This window comes from Uloborus diversus, chromosome 6, assembly GCF_026930045.1.
Source record: "Uloborus diversus isolate 005 chromosome 6, Udiv.v.3.1, whole genome shotgun sequence".
Lineage (NCBI taxonomy): Eukaryota > Metazoa > Arthropoda > Arachnida > Araneae > Uloboridae > Uloborus > Uloborus diversus.
In genome coordinates this window covers 39144067-39165516 of record NC_072736.1, presented here as the reverse complement: position 1 = coordinate 39165516, position 21450 = coordinate 39144067, and the positions used below count along the sequence as shown (strand labels likewise).

The window sequence follows — 21450 nt, the reverse complement described above, 5'->3', positions numbered from 1 at the left end:
AAATGTGTACGTTCCTGTAGTCGATTGTTTGTTTTTTTTTAATCGAGAAAAGTTTTTTCTTTTTTTCTTCTTTCGATGAAACTATTTTCTGGAATTTTCTTTTGAGATTACTTCTTCGTGTGCAATAAATGTTTGCCCTTCCCTCCTTTAAGCATCAAAATTCCATTTTAAAAAATTCAATTTAGTATCTTATATTATTAAAAACTGAGCGTATGTACCTATGTATCTATGTCCAAGTTTCTTCTCCCGAACGACAGTGAACTGACCATCGAACCAGTTATCGATGGATTCGTAATCTTCCCATCTTTATTTTTGGCTATTTAACATATCCTACGATAAAAATTAGCGGAGATATCAATTAAAAACTATTAATTATGATACTTAGATTTCGACATAAAATCCCAATTTTTCGAAGGCTTTCCTCCATTCAAATTATTATTCACTAGTGACCCCCGCACCATTTTGCCCGTAATATAAAAATTAAAAGGTCTTTTGGTTCGCCTGTATATTTACAAATAATGTATGGTGAATTTTCTCGCCAATTGGCTTGTACCCATGTTACGGTTCCACGTTATGATAATTTCTTAATTTACTCGTCCATCTTATGATATTTTTGTTTTTAAAATTGTAATAGAAAAAGAACCACATTGAATTTTCGAAAAATCGCTTTGAGGTGCACACCCCCATGCTAAAACTAACTTTGTGCCAAATTTCATGAAAATCGGCCGAACGGTCTAGGCGCTATGCGCGTCACAGAGATCCAGACATCCTACAAATATCCATAGATCCTTCGGACAGAGAGACTTTCAGCTTCATTATTAGTAAAGATTGCTTCATCTCAACTCTCCGCAACAATGCTTTTATAAAAATTTATAGCGTGAAGAAAATCTTATTGAGACGAAAGATCTGTTGCCATTTTTTTCTCGAATATAAACAAGTAAAACTCTGGATTTTGTTTTAAAGGCTTTTCATGTCGTCGGGCGATTTGAAATGTTTACTTTTTGGTTATATTTCTGCAATCTGCCGCAAAATTTTACTGATTTTTTCTTTTTTCTGAATTCAAACCTGAGTGTTGAACACGCGTCACTTGACATAACTTTTATTTTTGAGGTGGACCGTGCAAAGCCGGGCGACACAGCTAGTGGGCAATGAATTTCTAAATGAGCTTATTTTACCGCAGAAACACGTACAGTTTCTCTTTTTTTTAAATGTAACTTAAGCTTTAGTGTTGCATCATTTTCCATCATGGGGACTTTTCCTTTTTGCAAGTTATTACATAAACAGTTAAATCATAAATTCTTTACCAGATTCAAACTCTAGAGCAATATTACCATAGATCGAAGTGTTTGGTAATGCATACTAATTTTCTTTCTTTCTTTTTTTTTTTTGATGCTACGGTCCGTGTGAAATAGTTGCCGAGGGTGTAAGGCCTGTACCAAACGTGTACTACATCTATGCTTACTAAAAACTGCCATTGAAAAATCTAGTACTTGTTTAAAAATTCTCATAGCATGTACGTATATTGCTGTCGGAAAGAATGATTTAAATTTTTCCACCTTATCTTATGTAGATATCAAATTGAAATTTACACTATGGGATTTGAAACAAAATTAACAGAGTTGCTATTAATTGCCAGAAACATTGTAGTGATATACACTGTTATAATCAGAGGTGCCATATAGGAGCGAATTTCCGCTTTAGGGGGCAAAGACGGAACCACAGGGAGCCATGGAGGATAGGAAATATTGTTCCGATATCTTTTAGCACCTCAGTGGATGAAAGAAGGTAATGAAAGGCCATCGGCCCACGCAGTAGCCAATAGCTGAACCTTTTTCCTTCGAAAAGGTGCCCCGCTCGCACATGCGCTGTGCGTTCCGGTATAAGTTTAGCCACTTTAATGGCGGACGACGATGCTGCAACAAAGTTGTTGGTACATTAAATTTCCACATTGATTAGACAACGAAACTGGATTAAAATTCAACATTTCTGTGACAAACCTTCAAAAACTTGCGTAAGTACAGGCTTTTAATCATGGTGTAACATTTATAGCTTTCCAACAGGCTTTTAGTGTTTTCAGAGTTGTGTTTCAACAAAGAAAACCGAGTATTACTTATTGTTTATAGTTAACCGTTTTAACATAGTGATGTATGGCTTTTTCTATCATGTGTAATAATATATGGTGTTACTTGTTTGTCGCGTCAGCGGCCTCGCGGATTTTCCCCAAAAATGGTTATTGTTAGCTATACGAAATAATTAGTAAGCAACCGGGATGAAAATGCAATGATTTAACTCTAACTGCTACAGCTGATACTCTAAATGTCTTTATCTTCGCAATAAAATAGCTGCGTAGACGTAGTAAAGAAAGAAAACAAAAACGCTTTGAAAAGAAATCTTTGTGTGTTTTATGCCATGACTCATTACGTGAAAATATTTCGTTGGTGTTATTTCAAAAAAAGAATGCAGTGTCTTGACGCGTTTATTATTATTTTTTCTTTCTAATTTCTGTTTCCAATGCTTTTTATTATGTAGGATGTTAAAAATTTGTTTTTATTTTTAATGCCAAATAAGTTCCTATTTAAAAAAGAAAAAAAAAGTGCTTTTTTAGATTACTTATGTTCAAATATGATATTCAAATGTCGAACCATATATACGTATCTGTATGTTACTCTCCATTAAAATATTTTGAACGTTTATTAGTCCAGGATCTGACAGCACTTCTGTAGGAAAGTTCGAGTAGGGAGAGTTTCTTTTCAAAAATGTTCAGTAGGTGTCCTAGAAAGTATTTTGGATTCGGGTGGACATCCGCCACCTGGTCACTTCTCCTGCTATGACGTCATCAAAGATGGCGGCCGCTCGCTCTCATAAATGCTTAGTCTTCGATAGGAAGATTGAGTACGGAGAATTTTTCTTCAGAAATGTTTAGTATGTCCTAAAAAGTATTTAGAGCTTATGTGGACATCTGTCAGTTCGTACATTTTTTAGCTATGACGTCATCAAAGATGGCGGGCGCGCGCTTTCGTCCCCATATAAGTCAATTTTATGTTAATACTTAACCAACAAAAATGAAAATTTGACCAGTAAGTTACAATAAGTGCTTTTAAAGCAAATAACAATGTATTTTTACTACTGCTATAGCTTAATAACTATTTTTTTTATTTTTTCTGTTGTACTTAATAAAATTATATTTAAAAGAGGTTGTTACAAGTTGGTTGTAAACTCGTACTATTACACTTACAGAAAGAGTAACAGGTTACTTCATTTGCTCTATAAGTGCATTCAGATTTGGCACATTTCAAGCAATTACATGCTCCAATAAAATCAGTTGGAAATCTCTGTAAGTTCTTTTCTGGAATCAAATCATCATCTACCACTGCAAAACCAAATTCACAAGGATCTAAGTCATCAGCAACATCGTTAACACAATGTCGTTATAGGTATATGTAAAAATATGATCTTAATAAGTGGCCCTTAACACTTCTGCTAGTAGACGGCAAGTTATCAGTGTCAATATTTTTCGCATGATGATACAACCATAACCTAAGTTCATCTAAAGATTTACAGAATGACCCTTTTCGCAGTACTTGCACTAAGTATTCTTCTGCAGATTTAAGACTTTGCTCTATATAAATCCAGTCAGACGATACGCCAAAACTCTCCAAATACTCTACACATGCACAATGAAGAGCAGATTTTTTGGTACCAAATTTACTTGTATAATCTGATCCAGATAGTGCGTGGATGGCAGGAAGCAACGAACATAAGTTTTCACCTATTTTTCGGTGAATATCATTAACAGATAAGAATCGTGCATTATCACAAACTCCAGTATGCACCCCAAAGTTCCTGAACACCAAATCGTTGAAGAGTAAAATAGTGAAACAAAGCTAACACCATTATATCAGTGTCAATGCTAATAATAATGATTTTAGTGAACCCACACAGGGTTGCATGTTTTGAATGAATCAACATTCTGAAGTCAGCTTCCTCTACTGTCAGACAGTTTAACTCTGGGTGATTTATCTGTTTTCCACTTTGCCCAGATGTACAGTTAAATATTACATCATCCTCTTCATCAACATGAAAGACACTAAAAGTGTGGTTGGTATTATGTGGTGTTTGAGTCAAAGAAGCTGTCACTGTATCAGCAATGAACTTTAGCAATATCAGTTTGTTTCTTGAAGATCCCCAAAAGCTGCTGAGTTGGACAGGCTATGGAATATCTTCTGAGATTTTGACCACATCTACAGGGTGATTCTGAATTCATCATCAATATTTGGTGGGGAGGTAGGAAATAGGAAAAGAACACTATTTCACATAGGAAAGCATGGGCGCAGACGTCATGTAGTAGGGCAATATGAATCCGGTTAAATGATGGAAAGAAAACATAACAAGAAAGTGGTAAGAGAAAAAACATTTATTTGTGCATCTTTTGTACAGACTTACAAGAGGTGCTCGAAATTCTGACCATTTGCTAGATTACATGCCTCACAACGACGTTGCATGGACAACCGAACTTTCTGGAATATGCCTGGCGTTTCCCGGATGTTTGCGGCGGCAACCGATATGCGTGCTACAAGGTCCATATCACTGGCAACAGGGGTCTCGTACACCATGGTTTTCATGGCACCCCATACAAAGAAGTCTATTGGAGATAAATCCGGTGACCGTGGTGGCCAACAAACCGGTCCACCGCGACCAATCCATTGAGCTCCAAATTTTCTGGTCAGGTAACAACGCACATCATTTGCGAAATGTGCTGGAGCGCCGTCATGCTGGAACCACATTCGCCGGAGAATAACAGCAGGAACCTCGTTCATAAGACCCGGTAACACAGTCTGAAGAAATATGAGGTAGTTTGCGCAATCTAAACGGGATGGTAGTAAATACGGTCCCAGCAAACAGTCGCCGACGATCCCAGTCCACACATTGACGGCAAAGCGTTGTTGCGCAGCTCGAACTCTCGTACCGTGTGGATTCTGATTAGCCCACACATGCGAATTGTGTGTGTTGAAGACACCTTCACGAGTGAAGGACGCTTCATCTGTGAAAAGGACATACGTTGGGAAATTGGGATCAACGGCTGTTCTCTGCATGAACCACTGACAAAAAGTAACACGCTTGGGATAGTCCTCTGCTTCCAGTAACTGCACTGTGTGCAAATGAAAAGGATGTAAACGTTCCTCGTGTAGTATCCGCCACACTGACGATTGTGAAACTCCAAACTGGCGAGCAATACCTCGTGTGCTAGAACTTGGCTGTTCTTCGATAGACTGTAGGACAGCTTCCTCGACTGAAACTGTCCGTGTTGATCGGCGCCTGCCTCGATCAACATTAATACCAGCAAATGATCCAGTTTCGCACAGTTGTCGATGCACACGTGAAAACATTTGATGCTGTGGCACGCGCCGGTTGGGGTAGCGCTCTGCATACATTTGCCTAGCTCTAAGACAGCTTTCTCCTGCGGCACCGTAAGTTAGATGCATATCTGCAAGTTCTTGAAACGTGTACCGGTTCATGTTACTTCTGCGAAGTCACCTTGTCGAATGACGACTGGCTGCACACGGCAGACAGCTATGCGCTTTCATGGGAGATGCGGACACACACCGCCCTCTACACCGTCATGCGTTCGTTTGTGCCCATGCTTTCCTATGTGAAATAGTGTTGTTTTCCTATTCCCTACCTCCCCACCAAATATTGATGATGAATTCAGAATCACCCTGTATAACGATGCTTCTACCTTGTCTTTGCACCCTTTCAGACTTTTTAGGAAAAAATTTGCGATAACTGTCAAAAATGTAATATACTCTTCCACAGTTGTTGGTGATGCTCCCGATGTTTGACGAAAAATCTGAAACAGCTCCACCAAAGGTTTTATTTTCATTTGTCATAACCTTTCGTACAGAGTTCATGACGTTGACTATAAAACAGGTTTTATCGTTAGACTTGAACCAGGTATCATCACTGGTGCTACCATAAGATGTTTCCAGCTCTTTTAACAATGCACTTTTTTGTGGTTTTACCATTAGCCCTTGGTCACTGAACAGTGAGCAGTTTTCAGATAGCTCATAACGAAAGAGCTCTTGCATGTCATGTGAACGAGCCTGAGCTATTTGTATCATTCGGTGAGATGACATGTTCGATATCTTTTCAGTAACTTTCCTTGTAGCACCTATACTTTGCGCTTTGGTGCAATGAAATGGTGGTAACATGGCTTTATGGATGATGCTTTATATTCTTACTGTTTTGTCCTTGCATCGTGTTTTCCGCAATGTACAATACATCTCTTCGCCAGTCTTAAATAATTTTAATATTTTTTCCTTTGTACCCTGGGAAACCAGCGCTTTTGTTAGCCGATTGTGCAATGGATTAGGAAGCATATGCATATCAAACGGATTACCTTTGTGTAATATACATTTAAACATTGAGACAACCTTTGCATCTATGTTCTGAGTTTTCTTCTTTGAAAATTCATGGTGAATGTTCAAACCTTCGACAAAAGCCACAGAATCGGTTACCTCTCGAAATAGATTTGATATCATCAAACGTTCATGATGCGTTATTTCCCATTCTGCTACAAAATCTTTCTGTTTAGTTTGCTCTAAGATGCCAGATGAGCTTTTTTGGGATCTATTAATGGTTTGTTCTAATGCCATATCCACAGCAACAGCTGAAAATTTGTGGTCACATCGTTTCACAACATTTTCCCCCTTCGTGAACATTTCATGCACCTCTGGGGCTGTCTTGGTTAGTCTCCTCATGTTTTCTAAATACAGAGAAGACCATCACTCATAGTTGACACAGTCAAATAGGGTAAATACTGGTTGCAGTTTCTGCACTGTATCTAAATGTAATTCCCAAACACCTTATCTATCTGAACGAATCAAATTTCTGAAAAGTTGGACGAGTTTCAAAAAATTGTTCCAGTACAAAAATTGCTCTGGCATTTTCCTTCCTCGGCTGACAACCCTCTCAAAGTCCGAGAAGAGTTTTTCCACATTAACAACTACATCTATATGATCCGATTTTTTTTCCCATGCTAGAGAAAAATTCTTCTGAGTGTTTTGTAAGTTTTCAAACTCCGTAACGTAGGACTCAATGGAACGTTCTTCCAAAAAATATTTCACCTGCAATCTGAACATAGTTTCTCTTAACATGAACATTAGTCCTGGATCTGGTAGGAAAGTTTGAGTAGGGAGAAATTTTTTTCAAAAATGCTTAGTAGGTGTCCTAGAAAGTATTTTGGACTCGGGTGGACATCCGCCACCTGGTCACTTCTCCTGCTATGACGTCATCAAAGATGGCGGCATCTCGATCACATAAATGCTCATATTTATTTTAATACTTGACTTCATCATTCCAAAAACCACCTCTGTCGCACTCATAACACATCGTATAATTCAATGACTGCCAACTTAGTACTTCGAAGAATAACAACGGGCTCGATTGTTATGTCTGCGCCGCCTATAGTGGCGCGCCTAAGTAGAGCGACTAATAAACACTCTGATTGATTAGTCACACCAGGTGAAAATGGCAAATAAACATTTTTTTACGTAAATAGTTTTGGAGTATAATTTTATACGGTTATTCAACGATTGACAGTTAGAAAAATAATTTTAAAGAATGAATTTTCAAAAAGGAAAATAAATAAAAAACAATAAAATAAACTGTTTTAAAACTACTTTTTCGGGAAAGCTTTAACACGGTAACTTAAAAGTAAAGTAGTTAATATAAATTAGTATAAAAATGTGCAAGACTCACGCAAAAAAGTCAAGTATTAAAATAAGTATGAGCATTAATGTGATCGAGATGCCGCCATCTTTGATGACGTCATAGCAGGAGAAGTGACCAGGTGGCGGATGTCCACCCGTGTCCAAAATACTTTCTAGGACACCTACTAAGCATTTTTGAAAAAAAAAAAAAATTCTCCCTACTAAAACTTTCCTACAGAAGTGCTGTCAGATCCAGGACTATATGAAACGAATGCAATTTATGAAACGATTTGATTTTTCCGTGATTGTAATATAACTGAATATTTTTGGCTGTGCCTGTAAATTATCGATAAATGCCTAATTTTTGGTACCATGCTGTAGTAAATGCCAATATTATTTAAAACTACTGAACAATCCAAGGGTTACAACTTGAATAGAGGAATTGAAGTCATGAACTCTTCTAAATTATGTTGGAAAGTCTGAAATGTGGTCAAAAGCATTAAATGACAAGTTTTAATCCAAAATCAATTCAATGTGAAAAACGTACCAAGACGTTGTATATCATATACCCAAACAATAAGCACAATAATATTCAAAAAACGCAAACAATGCGGGGGAGGGGGGAAGAGGATCTACTGTAGAAATCAAAGCGTTTCCCCCCTGAAAGGTGCCAAACGCAACCTGTAGTCTTAACAGTATATCATTTGTTATTTGCTAGTTTTGTTACGATTACTGTATCGCAAAAAAGTAGAACGGTTTGTTTCTTAAATGTTATGCTTTGTTAGTAAAACATGCCGTTTATTCATATTTTACCTTTTTTATTCATTGTTTTGCATTATCAGCGAAGAACTTGTTAAAAAATAAATAAAATAATAATAATAATAATAATAAAAACATTGCGCATATTTTCATTTTTCATGGCCTAAAGTTGGTAGAAAGAAACCATTTCTTTTTTTGTGTTCGGCAAAAATTTAGTTTAACTCATCTCTATATTTTTGTCAGGACATTGATAAATATTTTTTTGTATTTCTTTTATTGTACTTGACAGTTAATTTTTAATTGTTTGGTGTTTTGTCGCATGGATAACATAAGATGAATAAGATGAAGAAAAAAGTGATTTTGGTTGGAGATATAAAGTGGTAAATTGATTAGACACCAAATGTGGCTATTAACTGGTGGTGAAGAGTAGAATAATAAAATGTGTGCGTGTGATTTTTCATTTATAGTGTTGTCTTGGAATGAAATATTAAAAATTTAACCATTTTATATTTTTATTTTAAATGACAAAGCCATCAAAATATTTTAGTCTGGATATCCAAAAAAAGGTTGGTAGAAATGGCAGTTTTCTTCATGATTTTCCAAGTAACTGGATTTCCATTCACTGGTTTTGAGATGTATGTAGTTGCGCCTACTTGGAGTTGACTTTTCAGTGTTTATTGATGGGTTCCTGTTAAACACAAAAAGTTCATTAGAAGTTTAGAATTTAAGCCTTGTCGTGTGCTTTTCTCATAAAGGCGCGCTATTTTGCATTCTACGCCGAAGCACATCGTCAATCACTATATGTTGGCAATTATTAACACTGATTCTGCTGTGAGAAAGTAAGGCGGCGTAACTGCACGTTTTTATTTTTCCCTTTTTTTTGTTTTTTGTTTTTGTATTTGCATTTTTGTTATCTATCGTATTTTAAGTTTATTGTACCAGCTTGTTGATTACGTTTCCGCTGAAAATAAAGCACGGAAAAGATGTCAAATGCGGTTGTTTCCATCAGTCAAAAGTACTAGTTTTAGTCACTGAAGCTCATAAAATAATGCAAAAGAAAAAAAAATTAAATTAATTTGAATTTTGACCTTTTGAATTCAAACTATGTTTTTCCGCAATCACGAGTGTGTGTATGCAGGCGTGTGGGGAGTTTGTGTGTAGGGGGTATGTGTATGTGTGTGTAGGCATACGTGTTTGTGTCTGTGTGCAGGCATGAATGTGTGAGTAGTTGTGTGTGTGTTTGTTTTTGTGTGGGTATGTGTGGGTGTCTGTATGTATGCGTGTGTGTATGTGTTTGTGTGTATGTAGTTGTGTATGTATGCGCGTGTGTGTAGGACATGGATGCAACCTGGAGACGGCTCTCTCTATAAGAGCAGCAGCGTGAGGAACCGGTCGACGGTGATGCTGCGGAGGGTGGCGGTGGGAAAATAAAATGATAGGATGCCAAAAACAGTCAAATGAAAGCAATAAACAATCGTGATTGCTCAAAAATAGCATAGAGCGAAGAAAATCTTTTGTTTTCAAAGCGTTTAATTTTTATAATTTTTTTACGCTTGCTATCAATTATATGTTGCCACTACATATGAGTAAAGAAGTGAATTAAATATAGCGCTCTGCGTTAATGGCAACAGTGAATGGCAGTTCACCATTTGTGATGTCATGCGCAGAAGCCTACAAAATGAAATCGAATTTTCTCATCGATTTAAATATATTTTGTAAAATAGTAAACTTTGTCAAATTATTTTTAAAATGGTCAAATCATATTTTTTAAGATTGCTCTTTCAGAAAAAAATACTTTTCGGAAACGACCCCATTCCAGCATTTTCCTGTTATACTAACAACAGGAATGGAATCCAAAACACTTTTCTTCAAGTATCTCAAGCTTCATTTCTGCAGATACTGCGTTTTACTTTCTCACGGCAGAATTAAACCTGATCATCATTTTAATATCTATACGATATGATTGTCGTTGACATTTTCCGATTTTTCACAACTCGTGCTGCACTCTGGCATGGAATGACACCCTTTTAACAGAAAATCACTATATTTCGTAAAATGTTCGTCACAAAAGGGTTGTTTCCTTCAGTCAAAAGTAGTAATTTTTGCCAATGAAATTGATAGAATAAGCAGAAAAAAATAACATGGACTCAGAAAATACTTTCATTTTTTCCCAACAGTTATTTTTCAATTAATTTTTTAAAATGTCCGATTCTTCAAACAAGGCGTGGTCTTAATGACGTCACAAATGATGCACTATGGCACATCTTTCTTGCGCATTTCCACGTTATGATAATCAAGAAGCGAATTACAATTGCACTCTACGCTTGCGATCAGTCATATCGTTGCCAATACACGTAAGTAAAGATGCGAATTAAATATTTTGGACCGAGAATGGCATTTCATCATTTGTGATGTCATCGGTAGAAGCATTAAACGATGAAATAACACCGATTTAAGTAATTTTTAAAAAATATTAAACTTAAAGAAATTATTTAAAAAATGGTCAAATTCTATATTTTTAAGCATGCTCTTTCAGAACAAAAAAATACTTTTAAAATTTTGGAAACGACCCCATTCCCGTTTTGGGAGCTATTTTGATAGCTGAAGTTTTAGCACGGTCTCCATGTTTTGAAGTATCAAAGAGGTCAAGGGACACTAATTTGAAGTTCTTATCGTTAGAGGAGTGTGGAGACTACTCAAAAAATAGCAGGGAAGTTCATTTATCGGAATTTTCTTTGTTTTGTGTTATGGTAGATAAATAAGATTAAAATACTTCAAAAAACCTTTTCATGAGGATACATCATTTAATATTGAGCGGACTGCTGGGGCAGAAAAATGTGTTACTGAAGTAGTTTTACTATGCATATAACCAGCAGCGAGAGTAAATTATTCTAAACTGCGTGGTGTAGAAATCAATAAATAATGGATCTTTTGTACAAGTAGTTTTTAATCTTTACTAATAATAAAGCTCAAAGTCTCTGTCTGGAGGAGGTCTGTAGGATGTCTTTATCTCTGTGACACGCATAGCGCCTAGACCGTTCGGCCGATTTTCATGAAATTTAGCACAAAGTTAGTTTGTAGCATGGGGGTGATCACCTCGAAGCGATTTTTTGAAAATTCGATTTTGTTCTTTTTCTATTTCAATTTTAAGAACATTTTCCGGAGCAAAACTATCAAAAGATGGACGAGTAATTTACGAAATTATCATGACGTGGAATGGGAGAGCGAATGAACATAGACAATTGGCGAGAAATTCGTCATCCATTATTTGTAAATATACAGGCGAACCGAATTACCTTTTAATTTTCAACTACGGGCAAAGCCTTGCGGGTACCACTAGTTACGGAATAAAACTTGTAACAAACAGAAACAACTGTTAGCTATAAAAAGTCACAGACACTCGCCGAAAGTATGTGACAAGATTTTGTTGCTATGTTGTTCGATGAGAAACAAACTTTTGCCGTTATTGATTGAAAATTTTAAAGAAAATTAGTATCTCTGTTAAAAATTCGGCATATATTTTGGTATTTAAATTTTTTTTAAATAATGATAAAGATAAGCGTGAATTAAATTTAACGTCACTTCATTGAAAATATCGTGATATTAAAACCACTAGAAAATCGCCCGTAAATGTATGATAGGTGAAAATTGCTGCGACATTCGAACGAAGCAATTGCCCATTTGGTGATATTTTGATAGTTGACATTTTTATCCTCTCTCCAGTGGATTAATCCTAAACTCCAATAGATAGCGTTAATTGTTGACCATTTTTTCGTTTCTTCATTCCACTAAAAGGACTGTCTTACCAGTAAAACAGTTGAGATACCGGATCCAGTTTATCCTTGTCAAAATAAAGAATTTTCCTGTCAAAGATTTCTAAAAAATATAACCAAATTATGATGCCGTGGCGCGAGTTACATTCTTGGTGACTTCAGACGCGTTACTCGATCGGTGAATTCGCTATTGTATATATATATGATGATGCTTATTACGTTACAGCGTTTAAAGTAATAATTTGCGTGAGAGTTAGTGATGAAGTACATCTCATAAAAAATGTTACAACATAGTACTCCTGCTAAACAGTAATTGAGTATTAAAGGAAATTTTCATTATAAAAAGCTTCTTGTAGTCAGAGTTTTAATTGTAAGCTTGTTGATTTAGAAGAAAAAAAATTGTTTTTTAATTCGGTGGCTCTATTGCTCAACTGAAAAAAATTGCTCAAGAATCATAAACAATATACTACACAAGTTAAAAAATTATTATGTGGTTTACCGAGATTTCCAGGACGTACAGTAATTTATTTAACGTGTGCATTTTCCTCACACACATATAAATATAAGCTTGTGGTGTAAGCAGTTTTCAACAATATATATATAAATAATTAAATAACAAAAAGACTATATTTAAAAAATCTAGACTCGATGAAGTTTGTTCACATTAAATGAAACGTTAGGACACCAAGAGTCTGTTAGTATGTCACTAAAAATTACATTTTTAAATAAGAAAATAAAAAGCTAGTATAGCACAAGGATTTTCCGAATTTATAGAGTTTTAAAAGGAGAAAAACTAACCCATATTTTGCAAAGTTTGTCCATAAGGTCATCATATGTCTGCTTAACTCTCTTTCTTGATCTGTGTAATATTCTGGATTTGATAAGGGACGTCCGAAAACAAACTGTATTTCACTGAAATGGTTCACACCCATCCACTCAGCGAAAGCAGAAACTGAAGATCGGTGATTGAAGTAATAAAAATACACATCTTTCCCAGACCTCGCAACACTATTCCCGAAGTAAATCATGGGACAAGCTTTTCTGAAATCTCCTAGAGCATGGTAAGCTTGTTCTCGGACATCCTGGAAATCGTATTCCCCTAAACTTCCCAGGTAATGTACCACAGCTTCGTTACGATAGGAAAACTCTTTGAGTCCGTCGAGGACATATTTAGAAGCCAGTGTCTTGTTGGGAAACGGGTTCTTCTCGCCAAATATGCCGAAGTAATTCTTGTCCAATGCAACGAGGTCAACAGATCCTTCGTCTTGGTTGAAGCCCAGGAATAGGCTTATGTCATGGACATTGCCGTTGATGAGTGAAGTCTTCGGATTGGTGGGAAACATATCATCGCCATGTATGAAGTTGAAATAGGTTATATTGGTTGGGTTGAAGGAATTCACAATTCTGTTTAAGTGGTCGGCTTCAATTCCTATAAAGAAAGTCTTTTATAAGTTTTATCAACAATTTTGTTTATTTAACTTCCATTTGGCATTTCATGTGTTTGAAAATTTTAAAATTGATTTACTAAAATAAGGGAAGTATTTTTTTTTAAATCAATAGCAAAATATGGTAAATACTTTCATAAAGAATATACACAATGGCAAATCTACTGTAATAAAATATTGGATGTAAAAATACATAGCTATATAACTGCACTGACGGTATGTGAGGAAGCGTGTGAAAGAAAACGCATATGTGTTTTCATCAGGAGTAACAAAAAGGAATGTTATTAAACTAGAAGAGGTTATAAAATTCACATACTTCAGTTTAACCTTGCATATTTTTTTTATTTATTTCAATGGAATGTTGAAGAATTTAGTAAAATTTAATAAGCGCTCAAACTTTCTCTCAGAAAGTTTTCGCTCAACTTTTTTTCATTCGGTGAGCTCTTTTTTTTGCTTCCTGAAATTTAAATAATTATTCAAAGTGAATTATTCATTTAATATAGAAATCATTGTCAGTAGTTACAACTTAATAACCAAGTGCATGGTAAATGTTTGAGCATTGCTTGCGTAAACACAGAAAGCAACTATGAAATCGTATTTATTTTTTTTGCGGTAACTATTCTGCGCACAGAAAATCCATGAGCTAAAGTTATGATATAGTTCTCAGGTCCTAATCCTTCCTAGAAGGTTTAATTCAATCTCTGCAATAAGTCCAATTCATTGGATGTTCAAAGAACTTGTATCATAACCTAATTCATTAAACCGAATTCATTACTTTATATAAAGTTAAAATCACATTCTGATTGTGACTTCTCGTTTTTTCAAGCATCAGAGTAAGCTATTCTTATTAGCGTGGGAACAACAAATGAAGAGTTTCTTGCAGGAATTCGTTATAAGCGTGTCCGAATTAACGAGGTTCGACTGTACTAATGTTTAGTGATTTTAGCCTGAAAAATAACAGTATTTTGAATTGCAGAAACTCGCCCGATGTACTTTTAAACTAGCTTATTCTGAATGCCAAAGTAAAAAATGAAGACTTCAGATTTTTTAAATAAATTAATAAACCAATAAATTAAATATTTATTTTCAACTTACAATAAGAAAAGTAATAGAATATTAATCAAGCAAATTCACCAGAAAATTATCACAAAGTACCCAAAAGTTGAGTCATAATTGCAAGAACTCATTACAGCCGTCATCTTGGATTGATGACGTCATACAGGTCGTCTGACACAAATTCAAACAAAACACCCGGTGAGGCATAGTTACACAAGCCATAAGGAACACAAAAGAGTTGGTCTCACAATTTCCTCACGAAATTTCCCACGGAATGTAGTATGCTCCCCTACTAATGTATACACACATTGCATATATCGCTCATTTGGAAGAAGAGTGCCACACCACGAAGAAATGAAATTTTACGAGAGAAGCCTTTGAAGTTGAACTCTTCAGGCAATTTGCATGAAGGAAAGTAAGTTCGTTGTGCTCTCCAGTGGTAAATATTAGAACAAAAAATCTGTCATTATTTTCCAAAGAAGATAACATCCTTTGATGGCCTTTAAGCGAAAAATAAAAGAAAATGAAAAATTTCGTACTGTGGCACTCTTCTTCCAAACGAGCTATAGTATATATTCTCTGTTTATATAAATTGCATGTTTTGCGTGGAGAAAGAAAGGACATGGCAATAATTAAGACTTAGTTACTTTTCAGACAGTTAACGACTGCTTCTGGATTTTTTTGAAGAGAAGTTCTGTTATTTGCACATCCAACAGCTTCTGCAAGACGCTGTCCCAAGCGTAAATTTGACTTTTTGTTCTCATCAGAGTACTCGGCGTGGGATCGGCTTTCCATGATAACTCGTTGAAAGAGATTTTTGGTAAGTGGCGATACACAGAACAATCCAGCAGCAATGGCACCAGCACTTTCACCAAAAATTGTTATTTGATTCCTGTTGCCTCCAAAATAGTCTATATTTTCATTCACCCACTTCAGAGCTTCTAGAATGTCATACAATCCTAAATATACGGGAAAAATTATGTTAATGAAACAAATATTGAATACAACAAATATTGGATAAGTCTGGAGTTGCAAAGAACTACTTCATCAAACTATGAAGCATTTCTTAAAAAAATCTCAACACAGTGATAAACATTTTCCTGTAACCCCGCAACAGGTGTCTTTAATAATTGTGTAGTTCGTTTTTCCTCATATTGAACTTTTCATTTGCTATTTCCAAGCAAAAATAAAAGTTGTTCGGAACAAGTAAGGTTTAGAGCAAAGATGGACAACGTCTCTAAGAATTTTATTCTATTCTGCTCGAGATTATACAATTGCTTTTCCACAAAAGATAATATATACATAGCACAGATTTCAATTAATGTTGTTCACTGAAGAAAAAAAAACAATCCGAAATTACCTTACATTCGGTTCTAAAATTTAAATTCGAACGGCTCGGTAATTTTTTTAGCGTTCAAAAACTACCCTACGACAGTTCCCGGGTGCAAAAGTACCTACGTGCCAAATTTGTCAAAGATCGGAAATGAACTGGATTTTTGTACATACACAACACATACATTCTCTGTTTGCTAAAAAGGTTTATATCTCCGGTCCTTAATTAGTTTAGAGAATAAGAACGAATTTCATCTTATGAAGAAATTTCTATTCTTTGGATCGATACTACAGATGGTCCGAAAATTGCTCATGTTCCTAATATTGCCTATCGTAATTTCTAAATGCTAGTGCTGGGACATGGACGATTAACCATGCAAAGTCTGTTCAGCAGCAAAAACAGCCATTGTAAAACTTCGAAGGCAAAAGTGCGTCTCATTTTTTCCTTAGTGGCGTTGTACAGACTAAACCCCTTGACCGATTTTGATAAATCTTACGTCAATCGATTTGTCTTAACCTTGGGAGTGTCACTAAACGCAGGACAGTAATCAAAATTCACCATATCAACAACCAGTCGCCATATTCTCAGTTCGGGATCGTGTCGCACGCTACCTGAGTGCTACACAACGTGCGACAAACGCAGGTAGCGTTTTCACTGCTTGAATTCCTTGTTTAGTATTACTAATTCGATTTTCATCTGTAATATGTTGCATTTGTTTTTGTCGTGATTCGGGGGACTGAGTTTCACGACGTGTACTCTCTTGACGGGCTTTTTTAGTTTTTGGAGAAAGATTTGACTGACGAATTTTCCGCGTTGTTAATATAGCTGTGGTTGACTTAAGTTTAGGGACTAATAATCAGTAGTTTAGACCACCGGAAGTTACTTAATAATCCTCACGATATAAACTTTCTCAATAAACTGACAATATTGCGAAATTTGCCGTCTTATGATCATAGTAACTAAGTCAAAATTAACTAAAAAGGGTAAAATTAAAAAAAAAACAATTATTAAATAAAAACAAAAAACCCCACTGCGTAAAAACCAAAAAAAAAAAAAACAAAAAAAAAACAAAAAGAGAAATATATAAACCCAGTAGTTTAGAGTTTTATTAAGTATTACGGAATAACTACTCCAATGAAATAGTTTTATAATCGATACACACATAAGACAAATCATAAGTTCAAAAGCAGAATAGAAGGATCAACAGTCGGGGATCATTCAAATTTTACGGGGTTCCTCTTAAATCAGAAAGGAATGGGCCCCGACTGTTGATCCTTCTATCCTGCTTTTGAATTTATGATTTGTGTTATGTGTGTATCGATTATAAAACTGTTTAATTGGAGTAGTTATTTTGTAATGCTTAATAAAATTCTAAACTACTGGGCTTATATTTTTTCCTTTTATTTTTTTTTTTTTTGGTTTTATGCAGTCGGGTTTTTTGTTTTTATTTATTTATTTTTTTCTTGTGGTATGAATTGTTTCGAATTTTCTAGTGAGGTGAATTAAAAAAATACTCCATTTATTATTAATTGACGAAGTGTGGTAATTATGTTTCGAAATTCAGTTGCAGTGTGCGAACTGGCAACACTGTATGACAGACGCGCATGCACCTGGTTACATCTTTCCGTCCTCTCAATCGCAGGAAAATCGGATATCTTATTTATGCTTTATAGTTGTTCTTCACATACTTGTTTTTTTTTTTTTAACTCGTCGCAGAAATATCTGACTCGGTTTATAAATAACTTGCTGTGATTCAATTTTTGGTAATAAGTGGCGAAAACCTACAGAAATTCACTAAAATTGAATCAGGTGTGGGGAGATGAGTGTCTATCCCAGTTAATGTTTGAATGAGTGAAACGGTTCAAAAATAGTCTCGAATTACTGGATGACGATCCTTAGTCAGGAGCGCCAAAATTCTCACTCACACAAACGAAAATATCGATCGTCTTTGAAAGCTAATTCTGTTCGACTCTCACATAACCCTTTGTGCGTTATCATACGGGTTAAATAAGCACAAAAAACATTTCGGAAAACACTAAAGTCTGATCGCGAAGAGTTTACTCTTCGCTTTGCCTTCTTTTAGAAGAGTCCATTTTCGTGAAGAGACGATACGGAGAGGTGAGTTGAAACACGGAATTGGCAACTGTGTTATTGTTTTTAGAGCTTGAATACGCCATCTTGAAATTTGGGAAACTAGCCAAAAAGGTAAAACATTTCAATTTTGTGCTGTCAAGGCAGATGTCTCATTGGACGAGCAGTATCCTACGTGAGTGTGTGTGCCTTGGTTTAACCTCTTTCAACAGCTAATAGGTCAGAGAAAACAACGCCTTCTATAATGAATTGGAGTAAGGATAACAACCAAGAATGCAAAGCTTTTTATATTTATTTTTTCGAAGTTCTTGCTGAAACTTAAACCTTTCAGGTCTAAATAGTCACATAAAAAATATACTAGGAGTAATTTTTTTTTTCATATCACCAAAATGTTGTTACGCTCCACAGTATGCCACACGTCCTGTCTTCCTTCTTTAAATTTTTTAAGAAATGGACTCGTTTTCTCAAATGCTTGACAAGAGGGTCATTTGTTCGCAGTCATACTATATACGAAAGTTGAAAATGTGAAAGTTTAGAGCGAATATTGAACCATGATTGAGGGGATATTTGGCTAAAAAAAATCTGAACGCTACCGCATCCACGCTACAATTCAACTTGGTATATTGTTAAAATTCCCTAAAATAAGGAATCACGTCGAGGATGCCCCTCCTGCAGTCTATGGGCCGTCACGGACTCGAGATAATTTAGTATCTAGCCATTCAAAAGATGCAGAAAGTGAACTGGCAATTATTATTGAAAGACTGTTTTCACTCGATATAATTTATGCTGTTTGATACAATGTATGCAACATTAGAATATACTCTCTATTTTTTTTTTAAATTTCGATGTATTTTAATGGTGTCTTGTATAATATATTCATATTTCTACTATTGCCTAATTTTACTTTTTAAATGTGCATTTTATCTATAATAAGGAAATATATTTACCCATATTTCCTGGAGCAAGTTCGGATTCGGAAGTCAGAAATCCTAATACTCCCACACGGTAATTGGGTATGACAACGATTACGTCTTTTTCTGCAGCTAATACTTTTCCATTGTATACAACTATGCGATTCGAGCCGTATGTAAATCCTCCACCATATATCCAGAACATAACAGCTTTCTTCTCTTGAGTTGCGGACTTGGGAGCCCAAATATTTAAGTACAAGCAATCTTCACTCTTGAGAGGCATGTTATCATACCATGGATAGTCATAAGGTACGTACTGAGGGCACGCTGGTGGCATAGTTTGTGCATACAGTATGTTTGATTGTGGCGAGAGTGGTAGAGGCTTTCTAAACCGCAAGTCTCCAATTGGTGGTTGGGCAAATGGTATTCCTAAGAATTCTCGAAGTGGTGAGCCATTGTACGTAGCGGACTTGCCCATTATTATTCCTTTTGGCGTGAAAACTTGAATGTCTTTTGGCTCATTAGATAAAGATAGGGCTCCAGTCGCAAATGGAAATAAAATAAAAAATATCATTGTAGCCTGAAATCAGAGAAACATCATAAAAACATCATAGTTATAATTCAGTGAAACTTTTTTTTTCTATTTTCAAATTTGAGCTGTCTCCGTCAAGAATGAACAAAATAAGTAAATAAATGAAACAACAGAATTTTAAAATAAAGAAAACATAGTAACAACAAATTTAGTTAACTTTCACTGCTAGAGTCAATAATACAACAATTCATCATGTGCCACCCAGAATGTTTGTAGCTGAGTCTTCCCCTAACATGTCTCATGTATCTTTTAGTTATATTGTACGAGATCCGACCTAGGTTGACTTACTCTCTTCGAGTTTATTAATAAGTTATGTATAAAAACGTAGTTAAAAATACTACAAACATGGTGGTATAGAGTTGTCTCAGCAAAAGTGGTCCAAACATAGGTTTATCACGATTTAAAATTTTAACTGCAATAAAAGGTAAATGTTTTATTAAAATTAAAACACTTACTTTGCTTACAAAGTAATCAAATTTAAAGTACCTTGATTTACCAACTCGAGAAAAAATTAAATTTAAAGATGAATAAGTGAAAAAACGTTTTTGAAAAGGTCTTCTGCACAACCAAGGTAAATAAGATAAATAGAACTCTTCTCCTGCTGCTCACTGTTTGCCAAAGTTAGCTTATGATTTATTATTAATCTTGAAGAAAAAGTTCGAGTAAGAAAAGCAAAAAAAAAAAAAAAAAAAAAGAAAGAAACACATAATTTGAATTCTGGCATTTTGAATCCAAACTGCAAGTATGTGTTTCGCAATCACGAGTTGTGACAGGAACATCTGGGTTATTGTTTCTGTTATTTTTTGTCAAAATCCTGCCCCTCCTCCATGGCAGTTACGTGTGTATAGTTGTGTGAGCGTGTGTGTGTGGTGGTGTGTAGGCACGAGTGTGTGCATGTGTAGGCAGGAGAAACGAATTCTGGGGGACAATGCTCAGAATCAGAGGAGCCGCGCCAGCAGAGGCATGTGGGAGATGTTGCTGCAGAGACCCCTGGTCCAATCTGAAAAAGGAACCAAACGCCAAATACGGTCAAATGAAAACAATAAGCAATTGCAGTTGCTCAAAGATATAGTCATAAGTACTCTTAAACAAATTACTTACTTTTAATTGTCTAGTTAAGGACACTTAAGCTTGAAAAGCCTTAATTATCTTAACTAAGAGCAACAACAGTCTACATGACAGAAAATAAAAGGTATGGAAGTATTACGTACGAATAAAATTGCGATCTGAAAAACAGCAATAACAACAACGTCAGGTCCTAAGGAAAGAAATCCTTCAAAAATTTGAATGCCAAAGAAATTCTCTATGGCATAATAGCAAGCAAATACAAAACATCCTATTTTTCTGAAATTCTTAGAAATTTACACCATCCAGAGATAGCATTTCTCCTTTATTTTAAAATCAACTAATCTGGAAAGGCCGTGACTGAGCTGGAAACATCTAATATGGAAGCTAAATATATTTTCACACTAGTAGCTAAACATGTTTTTCACAATAGTGGGAAACTGCATTCATGAAATTTGTAGCGATTCAGAAAACTTAGTCGCATAGATACCAGCTTTTCACAGGAAACTGGTGAAAATCTATGAAATCAAGGAACATTGCCCGGAAATATTCTGTGATATTTTGGAATTTTATTACAGTGTGAGTTGCCAAAAATTTTTGAGGAAATTTCTGTCATTCTATATTTAAAATAATTTTCAGTACCTCTAACTTATTTTTTAAAAAATATTCGCGTTGCATAATATATACTGAGGAAATTAATCAGATGGAGTTACAAA

At 35.3% G+C, this 21450-nt stretch overlaps 1 protein-coding gene across 1 annotated transcript; it reads right to left on the bottom strand.

The window, feature by feature from the left end:
• Positions 1-8993: 8993 nt before the first annotated feature.
• LOC129223931 (acetylcholinesterase-1-like) lies at positions 8994-19650 on the bottom strand. The gene is made up of 4 exons (XM_054858311.1): positions 19114-19650; positions 15390-15701; positions 13040-13670; positions 8994-9156 (listed from the first exon to the last, which is right to left on the bottom strand). Exons 1-4 carry the CDS (start codon positions 19553-19555, stop codon positions 9012-9014), a joined length of 1530 nt encoding a protein of 509 aa, XP_054714286.1. The 5' UTR covers positions 19556-19650; the 3' UTR covers positions 8994-9011.
• Positions 19651-21450: the final 1800 nt, after the last annotated feature.